The sequence below is a fragment of the Hemitrygon akajei genome, chromosome 8 (genome assembly GCF_048418815.1).
Source record: "Hemitrygon akajei chromosome 8, sHemAka1.3, whole genome shotgun sequence".
Lineage (NCBI taxonomy): Eukaryota > Metazoa > Chordata > Chondrichthyes > Myliobatiformes > Dasyatidae > Hemitrygon > Hemitrygon akajei.
This window is the reverse complement of record NC_133131.1, coordinates 78,854,121-78,871,501: the sequence shown is the minus strand read 5'-3', so window position 1 is coordinate 78,871,501 and position 17,381 is coordinate 78,854,121. Positions and strand designations below refer to the sequence as shown.

The 17,381-nt window shown below is 44.7% G+C and overlaps 1 protein-coding gene across 1 annotated transcript in view; it reads right to left on the bottom strand.

Moving 5' to 3' along the window:
- Positions 1-2,639: 2,639 nt before the first annotated feature.
- LOC140732011 (cell adhesion molecule CEACAM1-like) overlaps positions 2,640-17,381 on the bottom strand; it is a 127,278-nt gene continuing 112,536 nt past the window's right edge. Inside the window, exons 9-10 of the mRNA XM_073054078.1 lie at positions 4,803-4,931; positions 2,640-4,403 (exon numbers count right to left, since the gene is read on the bottom strand). Coding sequence (XP_072910179.1) covers positions 4,312-4,403; positions 4,803-4,931 — 221 coding nt within the window. The 3' untranslated portion in view covers positions 2,640-4,311. The remainder of the gene's footprint in view (positions 4,404-4,802; positions 4,932-17,381) is intronic.

Sequence of the window (17,381 nt, the reverse complement as noted above, 5' to 3'; positions counted from 1 at the left end):
CTGTCTGTCCTTTCAATAGGACGTACATCCTTGAATATTCATTTCCCAGCCCTGGTCCTCTTGCAGCCATGTCTCTGTTATTCCTACAACATCATACTTGCCAATTTCCAACTGAGCATCAAGCTCATCCACTTTATTTCTTATACTTCGTGCATTCATATATAATACTTTTAATCCATTACTCCCCTCGCTTCTCACATTGATGCCTATTGCACTTGGTCATACTCTCCGATCCCTTCCTGAGCTTTTTGCCCCGTCAATTTTGTTGTCTTTCTTATCTTTTCTTATTCTCTCTTTCCCTCTAACTCCATCCTTATGTTTCCAGTTTGTCTCCTCCCCCGCACTTATTAGTTTAAACATACCCATGTAGCAGTGGCAAATCTGCCTGCTAGAATGCTGGTCCCCCGCCTGTTAAGGTGCAACCCATCCCTTTTGCACAATTCATCCCTACCCCAAAACAGATTCCAGTGGTCTAAGAATCTAAAACCCTGCTTGCCACACCAGCTCCTCAGCCACACATTGAGATCCCATATCTCCCTGTTCCTGCCCTCACCAGCACGAGGAACTGGAAGCAAACTGGAGATAACCACCCTGGAGGTCCTGCTTTTCAGCCTTCTTCCAAGTTCTCTGAAGTCACACTGCAGAATTTCTTTCCTCTTCTTCCCGACATCATTTCTGCCGACATGCACTACCATTTCCAGCTGTTCACCTTCACCCTTGAGGATGCCCTGCAATCGGTCCGTGATGTCCTGGATCCTGGCAGCAGGGAGGCAACACACCAACCTTAAATCCTGCCTGTTGCCACAGAAACCCCTTTGTGTACCTCTCACTATGGAGTCCCCTACTACCACAGCTCTGCCTGATGTCTGTCTCTTCAGCTTTGCTTCAGTGCCAATTTTTGACTCGCAGACCTGTCCGCCTTTCAGACTGGCAGTGTCCTCTGTCTCGACAGCTTCCAAGAGGGTGGACATGTTTTCAAGAGGCACATCTCCCAGGGTCTTCTGTACTTCAAGAATCTATCCCTTCCTCATCGTCAACCCCCTTCTCTCTTCCAGTATCTTCAGTGTAACGATCTCACTGTAGGTCCTGTCCAGAAAACTCTCATTTTCACGGATGAACCTGAGGTCATCCAGTTGCCTCTCCAGTGCCCCAACACAGTCCTTCAGGAGATGAACCTGGACACACTTTTCACAGTTGTAGCAACCGGAGACACCATCAGTGTCCCTGACCTCCCACATCAGGCAAGCACCACACTGAATCAGTTTACCTGTCATCTCTTCACCACCTCTCACCCTCTCCAACTGTGGCGTAGTCTCCTCACTCAGCCTCCTCACCGAAGATTCTCGAGCCAAAGACTCACACTTTTCTCACAAGGCACTTCCCTCGACAAGGCCGCTCCCCGAGTCAAAGCCTCAAAGCTCCACTCCTTTACTGGCCCATTCACTCACTGCCCGCTTTCCACTGCTTTTAGGAGGTTTTGGTCTTAAAGCACGGTGGACACGATCAAGTACAGGGGTAGTAGAGAGAGCTTCAGAGCCAAACACATCCATTGAAAACTGAGAAAAGAATTTAGTAAGGTCACCACTCTCAATGTCTTCATGGAGTCCTATTATTCGCAGGTTCTGTCTACGACTGCGACCTTCCAGGTCAATAATCTTGAGTTTATACTGTTCCAGTGTTTGAGTGGTCAAAGTTAATTTCTTTTCCAATGCTTCCAATCTGCACTCTCTCTGTCTTCCAGCTTCATCGAATTCAGAAATTTGCCGCTGTTGTTTTTCACTCTCCGGCTTAAGTGCTTCCAGTCTACTTTCGATCTCCTTTAACAATACTTCCAAAGTAGAATTTTTTTTATTGAATTTATTATCCAGGAGCTTTGACATAGCTTCCAAAGTGAGTTGAGTCTGTTTAAGCTGTTTAGAATCTCCTTCTCTCCTTCCAGTTCCATTACCGGCTTCCTTGCCTTTGGCTGATGCCTTTTGCCCTCTGGTATTCATTTCCAGTGATTAAAAATCAAAGTTCAGGCATATAAAAGTGTTATAAACACTTTAATATAGGTAGTGAAAGGGTGGTTAAAAAGATTGAGAAATGAACGGAGCAAAGCCAAAATACAACTTCCTCCATCTAGTGCCCCAAGAGAACTCCCCTACAACCTCTCCTGTCCGGTGTTTTCTCTATTCATCTCCCACCAAACAAAAGACTCCGGTGTCAGGCACACAACACGAAAAACACACTCCCTTCGTTGCATGATTCACATTCCAAAGCACCCGTTATCTCTAGCCATAACCCAAACACTGCTTCTACAGTTAATGGGTGTGTGGACAGTGTACACAGTTAATGGGTGTGGACAGTGTACCCAGTTAATCAGTGTGTCAGGGACAGTGTACCCAGTGACTGTGTGTGCAGACACTGTACCCCAGTGAATGGGTGTGAGGGAAGGGGTTAGTGTACCCCAGTCTTGGGGATGTGTGGGGTGGACAGTGCAAACCTGGTGACTGGGTGTGGGGCGGGGACATTGAACCCCCTGGTGACCTGTTGTAGGGGCACAGTGCACGTCAGTCACTGTATGTGGGGGGATGTTACCGTACCCCGTAACCGGTTAAAAAGAACCACCAGAAATAGACACATGTGGAGTCTGAGCCTTCCATTATTAACTCTATTTTATTAATAACTACATGAATAAAGTAATATAAAACAGGATAAGGTGAACAGATTATCAGAGTATATGCATATATAAGTGAGTAAATAAAGTTCCCAAGCTTCCCAACTCAGATGGTTAGGTAAAACTGTCTTACGGTGGTATAGTGAGTAATCAGCTCAGTTATGGAATTTGATTTGAGTAGAGTTAGAGAGAAAGAGAGAGAGAGAGAGAGAGAGTTGGTTTGTCTTCCCAATGCCGATGTCGATGCCAATCCTTCACATCGTCCTTCTGCTCCCGAAACTTATTTAAAGTCACCACTTTGGACCACAGAAAGAGGAATGCCGGTTTTCCACAGTGAGCTGTCAACCCAGGCCAGGGTTAAAGACACCGATAACTCCCCACTGATCACTCCTTTGTCCACGCTGTGAGCAAAAACCCCACCCTTGTTGTGGGCACACAAAGCTCACCAGCGTCCTCCTTGCCTCTGGCGTCGTGTGTCTCCTGTGTGTCTGATTAAAAAGTCAACTGACCTTTCATATATCTCACAAGTGTGGAACACGAGCTGTCCATCATATAGCTCTGCCTTCCAGTTTCCAAGGCAACTCACATACTTCCTCTCTCTCTCCCTGCTGCTGAAATAGCACACCAACTGTTCACTCCCCCTCTCTCTCTTTTAAAGAAACAGTCCATTTTAGAATAATCCTTTAGATCTCGTCACAGGGGACAGTGTATGCCCCGGCACTGGGTGTGTGTGAATTGGGGACAGTGTACCCCAATCACTGGGTGTGTGTTAAGGGGGGATTGACAATGTATCTCCAATGACCAGGTGTGCAGGGGGAACCCCCTGGTGACCGGGTGTGTGGGGGGGGGTGACAGTGTACCCTGGCGACTGGGTGTGTGGACAGTATACCAAGTTAATGGGTGTGTAGGGAGACAGCATACACAGTTAATGGGTGTGTAGGGAGACAGCATACCCCAGTGACTGTGCGTGGAGACACTGTACCCCAGTGACTGAGCAATTGGGGAGAGAACAGTGTACCCCAGTGACTGTGTGTGTGTGTGTGTGTGTGTGTGTGGAGGGGGGGAGGTGTTCAGTGTACCCCAGTGGCTGGGTGTGTGTGCCAGTGTGGGGGGCACAGTGTACCCTCCTGGTGACCGGGTGTGTGGATTGGACAGTGTACATCCCCATGGCCGGTGTGGGGTTCGGACAGTGTACCCCAGTGACTGGGTGTGTGGGGACAGTGTACCCCAGTGGCCGGGTGTGTGGGGACAGTGTACCCCAGTGACCGGGTGTGTGGGGACAGAGTACCCCTGTATATGAGTGGAAATGGAATCTTGCTGCTTTGATTGAACCATTATGAAGGTCACTGCTCAGTTTGAGGGACAATCTCTTTGTTTATTGCCCGGTGCCTTTGTTTATGTTGCTCAGCTCTGTGGAATCTTTGACAGAACTGTAAGGACGCTCAGCGTTGGCTCTCGATGAGACTGTGATTGTCCTTTGTGCCAGCAACATCCAGTGGTCTGTCAGGGTGGTGAGGGTGGTCCGAGGAGATTACACTAGTACCCCTGTCTCGAGGTAATGTGGCTGTCCTTCAGACTGTGAGAGTGGTCCCAGGGGATTGAAGAGTTCAGTCTGCAGTTCAACTCCCCTCACTGGGGTAATACATCCGCTCTTACCATCTCATTTCCTTCGAGAGGCTGCCGGTTGCTGCTGAACTCTTTGTTGCCTGAAATTCTGCACAAATTGAGCTGTTGGGAAGTGGGTCTGTGGAGCAGAGAAAGAGGCAATGAGAACCTGCCCCCACCCCAATGTTTCCTTCATACCCCAATTACTGTCACCCCTCCACACCCTCTCCACTGCTAAGACCCCATCTCTCCTGAATCCCTCCCTCAACTCTCCTTTCCATCCCACCCACAATGCAGGACTTCCTGCTCCCTCCAACCTCCTTATTCCTTCCTCCAACCGTCCACCTCCTCCCTCTCCCACCTGCACCCCGATTTCTGTCACCCACACACTCTGACACCAACTACATCCCTTCTCCCACCTTTTGTCCCAATACGTGAGGGTCAGGATGTGAGACACCTGCCTAAACCCCTCTCCTGCTCCCCCTGCCCGGACTTGGTTGGACCTCCTGTCCTAACGGTAGGACTGTTGGGTACTTGCCTGCAGACCCTCTCTCTCCTGTTGCACTCCTCCTGAGGGTGAAATATAGCGAGAAAATAAGTCCCACAATGACACCGACGATGTTGATGCTTGCACTGAGTGCAGAGATGCTCTTTAGAAAATCGTCACCTACACCAGGAGAGGAGAAAAGCTTCTGTGAATAACTCCATCCTCTCACTTCCAATGGTGGGAGATCGATGGATCGATTCCATCCCCCTCCGGCTGAAGAAAAAAACCATTCACCCCAGTGCTGATTCCTACCACTCACACATCACTCCTCTCCACTCCATTACCCCTCATCACTCCTCTCCATTATCCCTCATCACTCCCCTCCCCTCCATTAACCCTCATCACTCCCCACACCTCCATTACCCCTCATCACTGAACCTACCCTTCATTACCCCTCATTACTCCTCACATCACTCCTCTCCATTATCCCTCATCACTCCCCTCACCTCCATTACCCCTCATCACTCCCCTCACCTCCATTACCCCTAGTCACTCCTCATGTCACTCCTATCCATTATCCCACATCACTCCCTTCTCCTCCGTTACCCCTCATTACTCGTCACATCACTCCCCTCCCCTCCATTATCCCTCATCACTCCTATCCCCTTCATTACCCCTCATTACTCCTCACATCACTCCCCTCATCACTCCTCACTGCCCTCCCCCCACGCTCTGCCACATTCTACCTCTCCATACGTCAGTAACCCATCTCCTTGCTCTCCCACTATTGAAGTGTTTCTTCTGTTGAAATCAGCTCCTGTGTCAATCATGTGCACTGTTATTCACTGCATGTCCATAAGAAAACACATACACACACACACACACACACACACACACACACACACACACACACACACACACACACACACACACACACACACACACACACACACACACACACACACACACACACACACACACACACACACACACACACAAATTCCCTTGACCCCGTGAGGCTGTAACACAATGTGTTTGGACCGGGTGTACCACACAGTTTCTTGTCTGCGCTCATTATCCAGTCTAGGATGGGCTTTTCTCAAAAACAGCTCTGAACACTGGGTGAATGGACAAGGTTTTAGAAAACTCTCTCCAATTCTCTCCTTGTAGATTCCCACTAGCTGCCTCACGATAGGGGTATTTATTCCCAAAAGAACTGAAGCTTCACCCTTCCCAACCAGGTCCAGAGAAACCAATAGTAACCAACGAGGACCTCAGCTACTCCCACATCAGCCTCTGAAAACTCCAGCTTCAACGACCAGTAACCATCGTACGGGTAGTCATCAGTACGAAGGCCCCAGATCCCAAGTGCACTGAGTGACCTCAATAGTGAGTGAGTCAAATCCCGATTGTAGAAGGATCCTACAGCAGAGTAACCTGAGAACTGTGTCAAGTATGGCTCTAGCATGAATACTCTCGATCCGTAGGGATGCACTGGAACTTAGCCCCACTAAGCCTTCAGGAATAGGGTCTTTCACTTTACCGTTCTCCTTGATAGGAACATGTCCCCTCTCCCCCTGAGACACCAGGCTATTCCCTCACTGGGTCTCTCCAAAGTTATCCTATTCCCCCTGACGGGGGGGGGGGGGGGGGGCGGGAGTGTCGCGTCTGTTGAGACATTTTGAGGTTTCAATCTCACGTGACTGTGGACCCTTCACCACTCGCCCATCCTTAATTGATTCACATCAGCCAGTGGAATGGCCCCTTTACACCACAAGCAAAGCACCTTTCTCTCTCGCTGAAAAATTTAGGCAGAGAATTTCTCCCCTTTTTCCCGGAACCCATTGCTAAACCCTGTCATAAGCTCCATTGGGCTTCCCGTCATGTCAGAAACACTTCCTAGCACTTGCAGATAGCCACAGAAGTAGCAAAGGAGATTTGAGGACATCACCACTTCAGCAGCCGGGAGGATTTTGCAGTGCATGGAGTAGTCGCATTCTTAGCGGCTCCCTTTTTTTAATATACTTTATATCCCACTGACAGATCCTTTTTAGCTTTGACGATTTATTACTTTTACTGAAGGATTTATGATCTAATTACAATGGCTGATAAAAGTCGTTTTGGCTTTGAACTGAGAAGCGGCAAGTCTTTTCCTGAAACGGAACAAATGGGAACAAACTAAGAAGGCGGAGGAACCTGTTACTTTAGCAGAAATGTTTTCTTCAATACAAGACATGAAGTCAGAATTCGGGTCACTTAATATCAAGATTGATAAGCTGACCGGCTCAAATGGGAAGCTTGAATAAGCAATCTCTATGGTTCAAGATTCTCTGAAAAATCTGGACTGTCAACTTCAAACACTTCAGCAGACTACAACCCAAATTGAGAATGAGCATGATCGATTCAAGCAAACTATTAAAGATCAAGGAAAGAAGATATCTTCGATTGAAAAGAAAATCAATGAAATCACCTCAGAACTATCTAAAATGTAGGGAAAAATGGTTGATTTAGATAGTAGAGGGCGTTGGAGGAATTTGTGTATTCTAGGACTGCCTGAAAATACAGAAGCTGGCGATCTGATAAAATTTTTCTCAGATATGTTGTACTCACTTTTTAGTGAGACCCTGGAAGCTAGCCCTTTAATTGACACAGTCCATAGAATTCCATTTTCTCAGCGTTCACCTGAATTACATCCTTGACCAATTGTGTTTTCTCTGCATTATTATACAACCAAGGAAGCCATACTTCGAGAAGCCAGAAAAAAACGAAAGTTAAACTTTAAATCAACAGAAATTCGTATAGTAGAAGATTATCCTCCTGAAACCTTTGCCGAAAGAAGGAAATACCGAGAAGTTATGAGTGAAGTGTATAAATTAGATTTATACCCCTCCCTTCACAACCCAGCAAGGCTGATAATTCATTCTGAAAAGTCTCAGTCATTAAGAATCTATTCTCCTCAGGAGGTATGGGAGTACATTAAAAATCTTAAAGTTAAGCTTACTGAATAAAATTTTAAAGTTAACCCGATTACTCAATAGGTAATTCTGAAGTATTTTGTTGTATGAGATGTTTATGGATTTTCTGAGTTAAGTCTATTCTATACTTTTTTTAGTCTCTGGTATGGGACGTGGCTGACTAAACTTTGTTTTACTTATTAATATTTACTATATACATAACTGTTCTGTAGGGAACTTTTATAGTATTATAATCTAATGGTCCATACAGGACCTGTCGTGTATTAATCTTTTTATTTCTTTTATTTGTTTTAATACTAACATAGTTTTAGGTTTCATATATATATATATATACTCTTTTTTTTCAAGAGAAAGAACTCTGTCTGTAATATTATTTGCTCAGATTTATTCTTTTTTGAATAAGTGATTAAGATACTTCAGTTGATTTTAAGATGGCCGTTGCCATTCTTTTTTATTACTGTTAGACATAACATGGTAGTAGTTGAACTTTGTGCTTTTTATTATGGCCATTTTATGCGGAATTTTTGCTTTAATTTAGTATGTGGCTGCAAAATGGAGAATAGGGTCAAGGGTTATTAGTTTAGCATGTGGCCAGCCTATTGGTCGCTGGATTTCTTATCTTTTTAGAGGGGGGAGAGAACTATTAGAGTAGGTTTTTTTCTTGATTGGGCAGTTCTTTTGATGGATTTTTTTTTCATTCAGCAGCCGGGGGAGTCTTTTCACATTATCAGGGCACTGCCACTCACCCAGCAGCTGAGATGTCTCAAGTCTCATATTCGTCCTCCCCTTCGGGGTGGGCTTCACTCCCGAGAATATTCTCAGCCTACGATAACTTTGACTCTCCAGCAGAGCACTTTGCTATTTATCCACCAGGGATGTAACTGCTGATACCGACACCAAATTTTCACCAGTCACCTGAGGACTCATTAGACCCTTCACATCAGACAACTCCTTCCCATCATTTCGCAGAAATGAAAACAACTTGCCTTTAGAGTCTTCATCTTCTGCTATGGAATACTCTGCTTCCAATTGAGCACCATCGCCTACACTTCCCTCTTCACTGAAAGTATGGATGGCCCATGGCCCCGCCTCTCCAGGGAACCCAATAGTACCGGGCAGACCCACTCCAGTCACGTCATTGCAAGTCTGAACTAAAACAGCATCTTTGCCGGCCTTCTGGTCAAACTGATTTCCTTAATACTTTAACAGTGATCATACATGATTGTAGCTTTCCCTAATACTGTAACAGTGATCATGCATAATCGTAGCTTTCCTCAATACTTTAATGGTACTTAAAACCCTAATCAACAATTCAACTAGGCTGTGGATACCCACCCCGCCCAGAATACAAGCCTTAGTTATAAGTAATTTCTTTGATTCACACCAATGCTTAATCCCTGCCTTGTCCATAACCACATATCTTCATCACTTTCCTGGATAACACAGGCTTAAGCACAAACCCACTTAATCAATTCTTAACACAGACAAGAGAAAAACTGCAAATTCTGGAAGTCCAAGCAACACACACAAAATGCTGGAGGAAATCAGCATTTTGTGTGCGTTAATCAATTCTTAGAGCAACTACACAGTATTCAACTAATTCAATCTAGTACAATACCACCAAAATGGAACCCCTTTTCAGTGGGCATCTCTAGAGTCACAGCTCATTAAACTCTCACTAACAGCTGCCGGACTAATCGGTGAGAAAACTCCACTTGTCTAGGGTCGATATGACTTCAGTCCCGTCAAACCTGAGAAGTTGGGATCTCTGTCCCACCCGAACCCCAATTTCTGTGAAGACTGTGTAATTACTGCTCCCATGTAATCAACAGGCAGCAAGAAATAACAGACTGTACACTGCATACAATAATAAAGAAAGTCTGTTATAAAGAAAGCAAAGTTTAACCAAACAGTTAGGAAATAAAATTTTAAAAGGACCTAGCATAATTAGACTGTCTAATCTGCACAGGTTGGAGCTCAAATCTTCTGATGTATTGACAGTCCTGACTCATTTTCACTGATCACCACTAGAATTCCTCCTCTTGGGCTCCATCAGATTTTGCATTCCCATCAGATCAAATCCTATAGCCAGTTCTCTGGAGCTTCTCTCTGTATCTTCCACCAAAAAAAGATCTTGACCCACCTCAGTGTCCCCCACAAAACCTTTATCCCGGCATTCTCTCGAACCTTCTCCTAGTTTCACCATCCTGATTGGAAGACACAATATACCTAAGCATCCCTTATCTTTAACAGGAATCAAATACAACCAACAGAACACATTGCTTCTACAAAAAACCATTAGAAGAAATACCCTAGAACATTAGGAGTAAATTTTTTACTGGGGGTACACTAGTGGGCATCATTTAAAGTGAGAGGGGATAATTTTAAATGAGATGTGAGAAGAAAGTTCTTTTGCTCTCTTTTAAAAATGTAACACAGGGAGTACTGAATGCCTAAAATAAGCTGCCTTGAGTGGTGATAGAGGCAGTTACGTCAAGTACTTTTATAAGATATTTAGATCGGCACATGGATATGAGGAAATCAGAAGGATACAGACATTGTGTAGGCAGATGGGGTTAGTTTATAGGTACGAGAGCCTCAGGACCCATCCACCACGTTCAGGAATTTAATACCCCTCAACCACTAATTAGTCCCTCTGGTCTTGAACCGGGGGTGGGGGGGGGGGGGCCAGTGTTGAACCAGAAAGGATACCTTCACTCATCTGGACTCACCCTACACTGAACCGTTCCCACAGTTATGGACTCACTTTCAAGGACTTGTCATGTCCTGTTGTGATATTTATTGCTTAATTATTTATGATTACATTTGTATGGCACAGTTTGTTGTCTTTTGCTCATTGATTGTTTGTCTTGTGCGCAGGTTTCATTGATTCTATGGTGTTTCGTTGTATTTACTGACAACTGAAAATGAATTAAGAAAGATATTGGATGATGCCAGGGTGGTGTTCAAGGACGGCATTGGAAAATTCAAACATATCAAGGGTAAAAGAACATTAAATGACAATTGTTATGTGTGCTGAACAAACCAGATGGAAATGGGGTTCAGAGCTACCCCCCCCCCCAGAAACTATGCTGCTAATGAGAGAGAGAGAGAGATGAAGAACAGAGGTAGAGGCATCTGCTACAGATAAGAGGGAGAGAGAGATGACTGCTTTATGTATTATGGCTTCACTTTTGCTACAAGGACACTTCTTTGCTCGTTAACATTCTTGCTGAGACAGCAGGGAGTGGACTAGTTTGATGGACATGGTCATGTGGAGTTGATGGATGGCTGATACCCCGTCAATGGGGATAACAGACAGATCTGGGGAGACACCCTTAGATACACCAGTGGACACTGAAAGAGTGTTGTGCACCCACAGGAAGGTGGGGGCTTGGAGGATCGGTTGAGGAGAATCGGTCTGAAGCACGGTGAAGGAAAGCAGACTGGTAGGGACTTGTGTTTGTATCTGCCCTTGCCTGGGTGACGAGTCCATCACTAAAGAATGGTCCAGCCTGGAACAGAAGGGTCATAATCGGTGACCCCAATGGTACAACAGAACAAGAAAACGACGGAAGGTTTGCCTACTGCAGCTGCTCATCTCTCTCTCTCTCTCTCTCTCTCTCTCTCTCTCTCTCTCTCTCTCTCTCTCTCTCTCCAACACTGTAAAACAACAACTACCTCAGCACGAACTGAACTGAACTCTATATTCTCCTATGACAATTCATTTACCCCTAGACTTTGATAGAGCTTCTTTTTATTGTTAATCATTATTCCTACACTTCTGTTTTTATTATTGCTAACCTGTTTTATATGTATATTGGCATTTTGAACTGTATTGTTTAGTTTACTAATAAACACCTTTAGTTACAGTACCACCAGACCCAAACGTATCATTCTATTTCTACTGGCTTGTTAACCCAGTTACGGGGTGCGTAACAAATTGGGGGCTCGTCCGGGATTCAATTAAGAAATTGGGGGGCCAGTGAATCAGGGTGGAATTCACTTAATCTGTTCTGGTTGTGTGAGAAACCAAAAAGGCAAACAGCAGAAATGGATGTTGACGAGTTTCTGTTAAGTCCAGACCCTGTGGGTTTAAAGAAGGCTAAAAAGTCTGAGTTATGGGAAATGGTGGGAACCTTGAAACTTGAGGAGGTTACGAAAGGGATGACAAAAGATGAGATACAACGTAAGATAGCTGAATGTTTTGTCACAATGCTGATATTCAAGTCGGAGGTGTTAGAACACTTTCCAGTAGGGAAAGGGGAGGTCCAGTTACGTCTAGAAGAGATGCAGCTGGAGAGAATTAAATTGGAGGTGGAGGAGGCAGAAAAACAGTGACAGTTCAAGAGGGAGAAATGGCAACACGTGGATAGCGGGGCAGACCATGGGGAAAAGCTTATTGTTAGTCAGGAGATTAGGTTGGTACCTCCATTCGAGGAGACGGACATTGATCGGTACTTCTTGCATTTTGAAAATGTGGCCATGAACCAGAAGTGGCCTAAAGATAAGTGGGTGGTGTTTTTCCAAAGTGTACTTAAAGGGAAGGCTCAACGAGCACATGCGGCATTGGCTGCGGAGGTTGCAGAGGATTATAAGGAAGCAAAACAGGCTATTCTTCAGGCCTATGACCTGGTACCCGAAGTGTATAGACAAAAGTCCAGGGACTTAAGGAAGCAGTGGAATCAGACATTCATAGAGTTTGCCTATGAGAAGTGTGTGTACTTTGACCTCTGGTGCACTGCAGAAGGGGTGGAGGATGAATTCGACCGCCTAAGAGAGTTGATCCTGATCAAAGAATTTAAAGGTTGTGTTCCGGATAATATCCAGACATACTTGGACGAGAAGAAGAATAAGTCGACATCAGAATCTGCCAAGCTAGCAGATGAATACGTCTTAACCCATAAGATAAAATTTTCACCAAGTAAGAGATACCAGAGGGGTAGTAGGGATGGTAGAGAAAGCCCACCGGCTAAGTCAGAGAATAAGCTGGGAACTAGCAGAAAAGGCAAGAAGGAAGAAAAGCAGGCTGGCAAGAAGTTTCCCAGCTTTACGTGTTATAATTGTGGGAAAGCTGGTCACATAGCATCTAAGTGCATGGCTCCAAAGAAGGAGACAGGTAAAGGAAAGACAACAACCCTGACTGGTTGCATTGAGCCGGTCAACAGACCGATGAAGAAGGCGAGGTTAGATCGAGCCCAAGAGGAGCGCGAGAAGTTTATTTCAGAAGGGATGGTATCCCCGATGGAGGAAGAAACCCCGGTTCCAGTGTGGATCTGGAGAGATACTGGGGCTGGTCAGTCATTGAGCTGAAGGAAGGTGTTAGCATTCGGTGCTGAGACCGAGACTAGGGAGGTAAATGTGATAAAAGGTATCAGACAAGGGACTGAAGCCGTACCTTTGCACAAGATATATCTGAACTGTGACCTGGTATCTGGACCAGTCGAAATAGGGGTGCGGTCTGAACTACCGATGGACGGTGTGGGACGTCCTACTCGGTAATGACCTTGCAGGTGGGGATGTGTATTCAGCAGTGAAGCTGACGAGCAAGCCTGTAAGTGCTGAGGACCTGCCCATAGTTTCTGAAGTTAATTCCGCCTGTGCAGTGACTCGAAGCATGGCCAGAAAAGCGGCAGAGACAGGCGCCAGTTTAAATGAGTCCAGCGTTGATTTAGCTGAGACGTTTTTACCAGCCCTGTACCAAGAGGGGTTAGAGGGTGGTAAAATGGAGAATAGTGGAGCTAAGGAAAGTAATAGAGGCGAGGCAAATTTAGGGTTGTCACAGAATGAGATTTTGAGCCTTGCCCATAAGCTACCCCTAGGTGGACATTTTGGAGTCACAGAGCCAAGATGAGAAACAGATGTGGCAGCTAGAAGGTCCAGGGTTGGACACTGATGATTTATGTAGCTTGAAAGAGCTGGTCATAGTTGAAGAATTTAAGTGTGTTCCCGATGATGTGAGGGCAGTCCTAGATGAAAAGGATGCCACTACCTTGAGGGAGTCTGCTGGGTTAGCAGACGAGGTTGTTTTAACCCGCAAGGTTGATTTTACTCCCGAATGGAGTTGTTCAGAGAGTAACTGGGAGGATTAGGGGAACTTGGAATTTGAAATGGGGACTGGTATTGAGAGCCTAGGAGAGGCAGATGTCCCGTTTGCCTGTGTGCAGGTTGTGAAAGTACCTGTGGAGGCACAGGGTACTGAACCTAGTGTTGAAGCTCAGGAAAAGTCTGAGGGGTCTGCCTTAGCTGAAAAGGAATGCAGTCCTTTTGGGCCAGATGGACTTGGTTCAGTGAAGAAAGGGTTAACCTTGACACCAGTGGAAAGTGGGGATTCTCAGTCACTTGTGTTAAAAATTAGTGATGAGATGAAAGCTGGTGAGATGGATATTATTGAAGATATTGAGGGGAAAAGTGTTACTGGACTTCTGAATAAAGTAAATTTAAAGTCAGGTTTGGTTCCAGGACTGTTGATCAAAGTGAAGGAACCATTAACTAAACAATGGTTTGTTTACAAGGTGCCTGCTAGTCAATTACAGTTTGTTTTGAAATTTAAGGATAAACAATTTGGTGATGTTGTTCAAGTATGTGATTTGGAGAGGCAGAACTTGAAGTGTTGTTTTGACCAAGAGGGATCACCTGCAGGTGTTATATTGGAAACTGATCGAAGTAAAGATCTAAAAGATAAAATTAATGACTTGCTTAAAATTAATGAGTGGTGTGGAAGTTCAGCAAATGGGCTTAGTTTGGAAAATATTGGTGATACGGTAGCACCTGTGAAGGCCTAATCTGGGCTGGTGAGCCAGCTAACCACGTAAAAGTTAAGTGGAAAAGAGGCAAGGGTTGACCAAATGCCACTTTGAATAACAGGATCTGGTTTTGCGGGAATTTGACTTTTTTTTAGACGAAGCTTGTGAAAGATAAAAACATCATAGTAGATTGACTGAATGTTAAGTTTAAAAGTAAAATAGAGATTAGTATTTGCACAAACTTCTGTAATGTACTACATTATAATCACTCATGTATTGGTTCACACTTTGTAATATACTCCTAAGCTAAGAATTAATTCCACTGTAGAAAAAGAATTACTGGCACTTATCCTGGCGTTACAGCATTTTGAGGTCTACATTTGTCCAGCACAGAAACCATTGATAGTTTATACTGATCACAACCCCTTGGTATTTTTGACTAACATGAAGAATAAAAATAGACAGTTATTAAGTTGGAGTCTGTTGTTACAAGAATTTGATATTAAAATACAACATGTAAAGGGGACTGACAAAGGCATTGCTGATTGTTTATCCAGGTGTTAATTTGAAATCATATCTGTGTTACCCTGTTGATTAATAACCACTTCTGTATTATATTAGATTTTTTAATGTGCCTTATTAGTTAATTTTCACCCAGTGAAAATTCCTTGAAGGGTGGGGGTGTTATGTGTGCTGAACAAACCAGATGGAAATGGGGGTACAGAGCTACCCATTCCCCCCATGGGAACTATGCTGCTAATGAGAGAGAGAGAGATAAAGAACAGAGGTAGAGGCATCTGTTACAGATAAGAGAGAGAGAGAGAGACAACTGATTTAGGTATTATGGCTTCTTCACTTTTGCTACAAGGACACTTCTTTGCTCAATAACATTCTTGCTGAGACAGCAGGGAGTGGACTAGTTTGATGGACATGGTCATGTGGAGTTGATGGATGGCTGATACCCCGTCAATGGGGATAAAAGACGATCTGGGGAGACACCCTTAGATACACCAGTGGACACTGAAAGAGTGTTGTGCACCCACAGGAAGGTAGGGGCTTGGAGGATCGGTTCAGGAGAATCGGTCTGAAGCACGGTGAAGGAAAGCAGACTGGCAGGGACTTGTGTGTGTGTCCGCCCTTGCCTGGGTGACGAGTCCATCACTGAAGAATGGTCTAGCCTGGAACAGAAGGGTCATAATCGGTGACCCCAACAGTACAACGGAACAAGAAAACGACGGAAGGTTTGCCTACTGCAGCTGCTCCTCTCTCTCTCTCTCTCTCTCTCTCTCTCTCTCTCTCTCTCTCTCTCTCTCTCTCTCTCTCTCTCTCTCTCTCTCTCTCTCTCTCTCTCTCTCTCTCTCTCTCTCTCTCTCTCTCTCTCTCTCTCTCCAACACACCAAAGCAACAACAACTACCTCAGCACGAACTGAACTGAACTCATATTCTCCTATGACAATTCATTTACCCCTAGAATTTGATAGAGCTTCTTTTTATTGTTGATCATTATTCCTACACTTCTGTTTTTATTATTGCTAACTTGTTTTATATGTATATTGGGATTTTTGATATTGTATTGTTTAGTTTACTAATAAACACATTTAGTTACAGTACCCACCAGACTCCAACGTAACATTCCATTTCTACTGGCTTGTTAACTCAGTTACAGGGTACGTAACACAATAACACACACAAGTTTTACAAAGTTTGTCCAGTTTCTTACACCATCTATGACAAAGTAGCTGGTAGGCTACACTGCATAGAGGCTGAAGGAATTCTTTCCAAGCTTGCCTGGAGCCCATGGGTAATGCCAGTGGTCCAGCAGCCAGAATAAGTCTGTCAGTATCTATGGTGATTTTAAAGTCGCCATCACCCAGTACTGATCGTAGATCAATACCCTCTGCCCAGGATAGAGGATATCTTTGCAAACCTTTCTGGAGGAAAAACACTTCAGCAAAGTGGACTTAGCTGAGGCCACCCTACAGATGGAGATGAAAGAAGAGTTCAAAGTGTTTCCTCAACATGAACCCTCACAAACGGCTTTATCAGTACAATAGGGTAATTTTTGGAGTAGCATCTGCCACTGAAATCTGGCAGAAAGCTATGGACCAGGTGTTGCAAGGCTGTTCAGGTACTCAGTGTTACCTGAATGGCTTAATTGTTACCAGTCAGGATGACAAGCAACATCTTCAAAATGAAAAGACGGTGTTAAAAGATTAGAAGATTATGGGCAGAGTGAATGATGCAACAAATGTGAATTCTTTCCACTGAGCATCACTTACTGTGGTCACACCATTGACATGCAAGTGTACTGAGAAAATTCATGCATTGGTGAATGTTCCAAGGCCAAGGGATGTATCTCATTTGCAGTTTCTTCTTATGATTTGTCAATTAATATAACAGGTTTCTGCCAATCCTGGTTACTGTGCTCCACCCCTTGAACTCATTACTACAGATTACGAAGAAATGGCAATGGAGAAATTAATATGAGCAGATTTCCAAAGGGCAAAGGAACTGGTGACATCAGACACTGTACTCACAAGTAATGCCCGGGTTAAGGACAGTTTTATTGTATTTCTTCTCTTATGCTGTGACGATGGCGGCACGACAGCAGCTGTGCGCGGCCACTCCAGGAATGAATATCTGTTTCCTGTTAAATAAGAGGCCGTGCACAATCTTGATTTGATGGGGACAGACGTGAGAAGCACAGAGGAACATCTGGTGAAACTTCTGACGTGCCTGTATCGCTGCTGCTTGATACTGTGCAATTGAAAAATTTCCAGAGAGGAAGGCCCCGAATCATCGGCTTTGCCTGTTGCTTGGCAGCCGGAGCCAGGGTTGAAGCACTCGGTAGAGATGGTGCTCGGTGCTCAGTGTCAGAGGCCGAAGTTTTTGGACAGACTCAGAGTGGC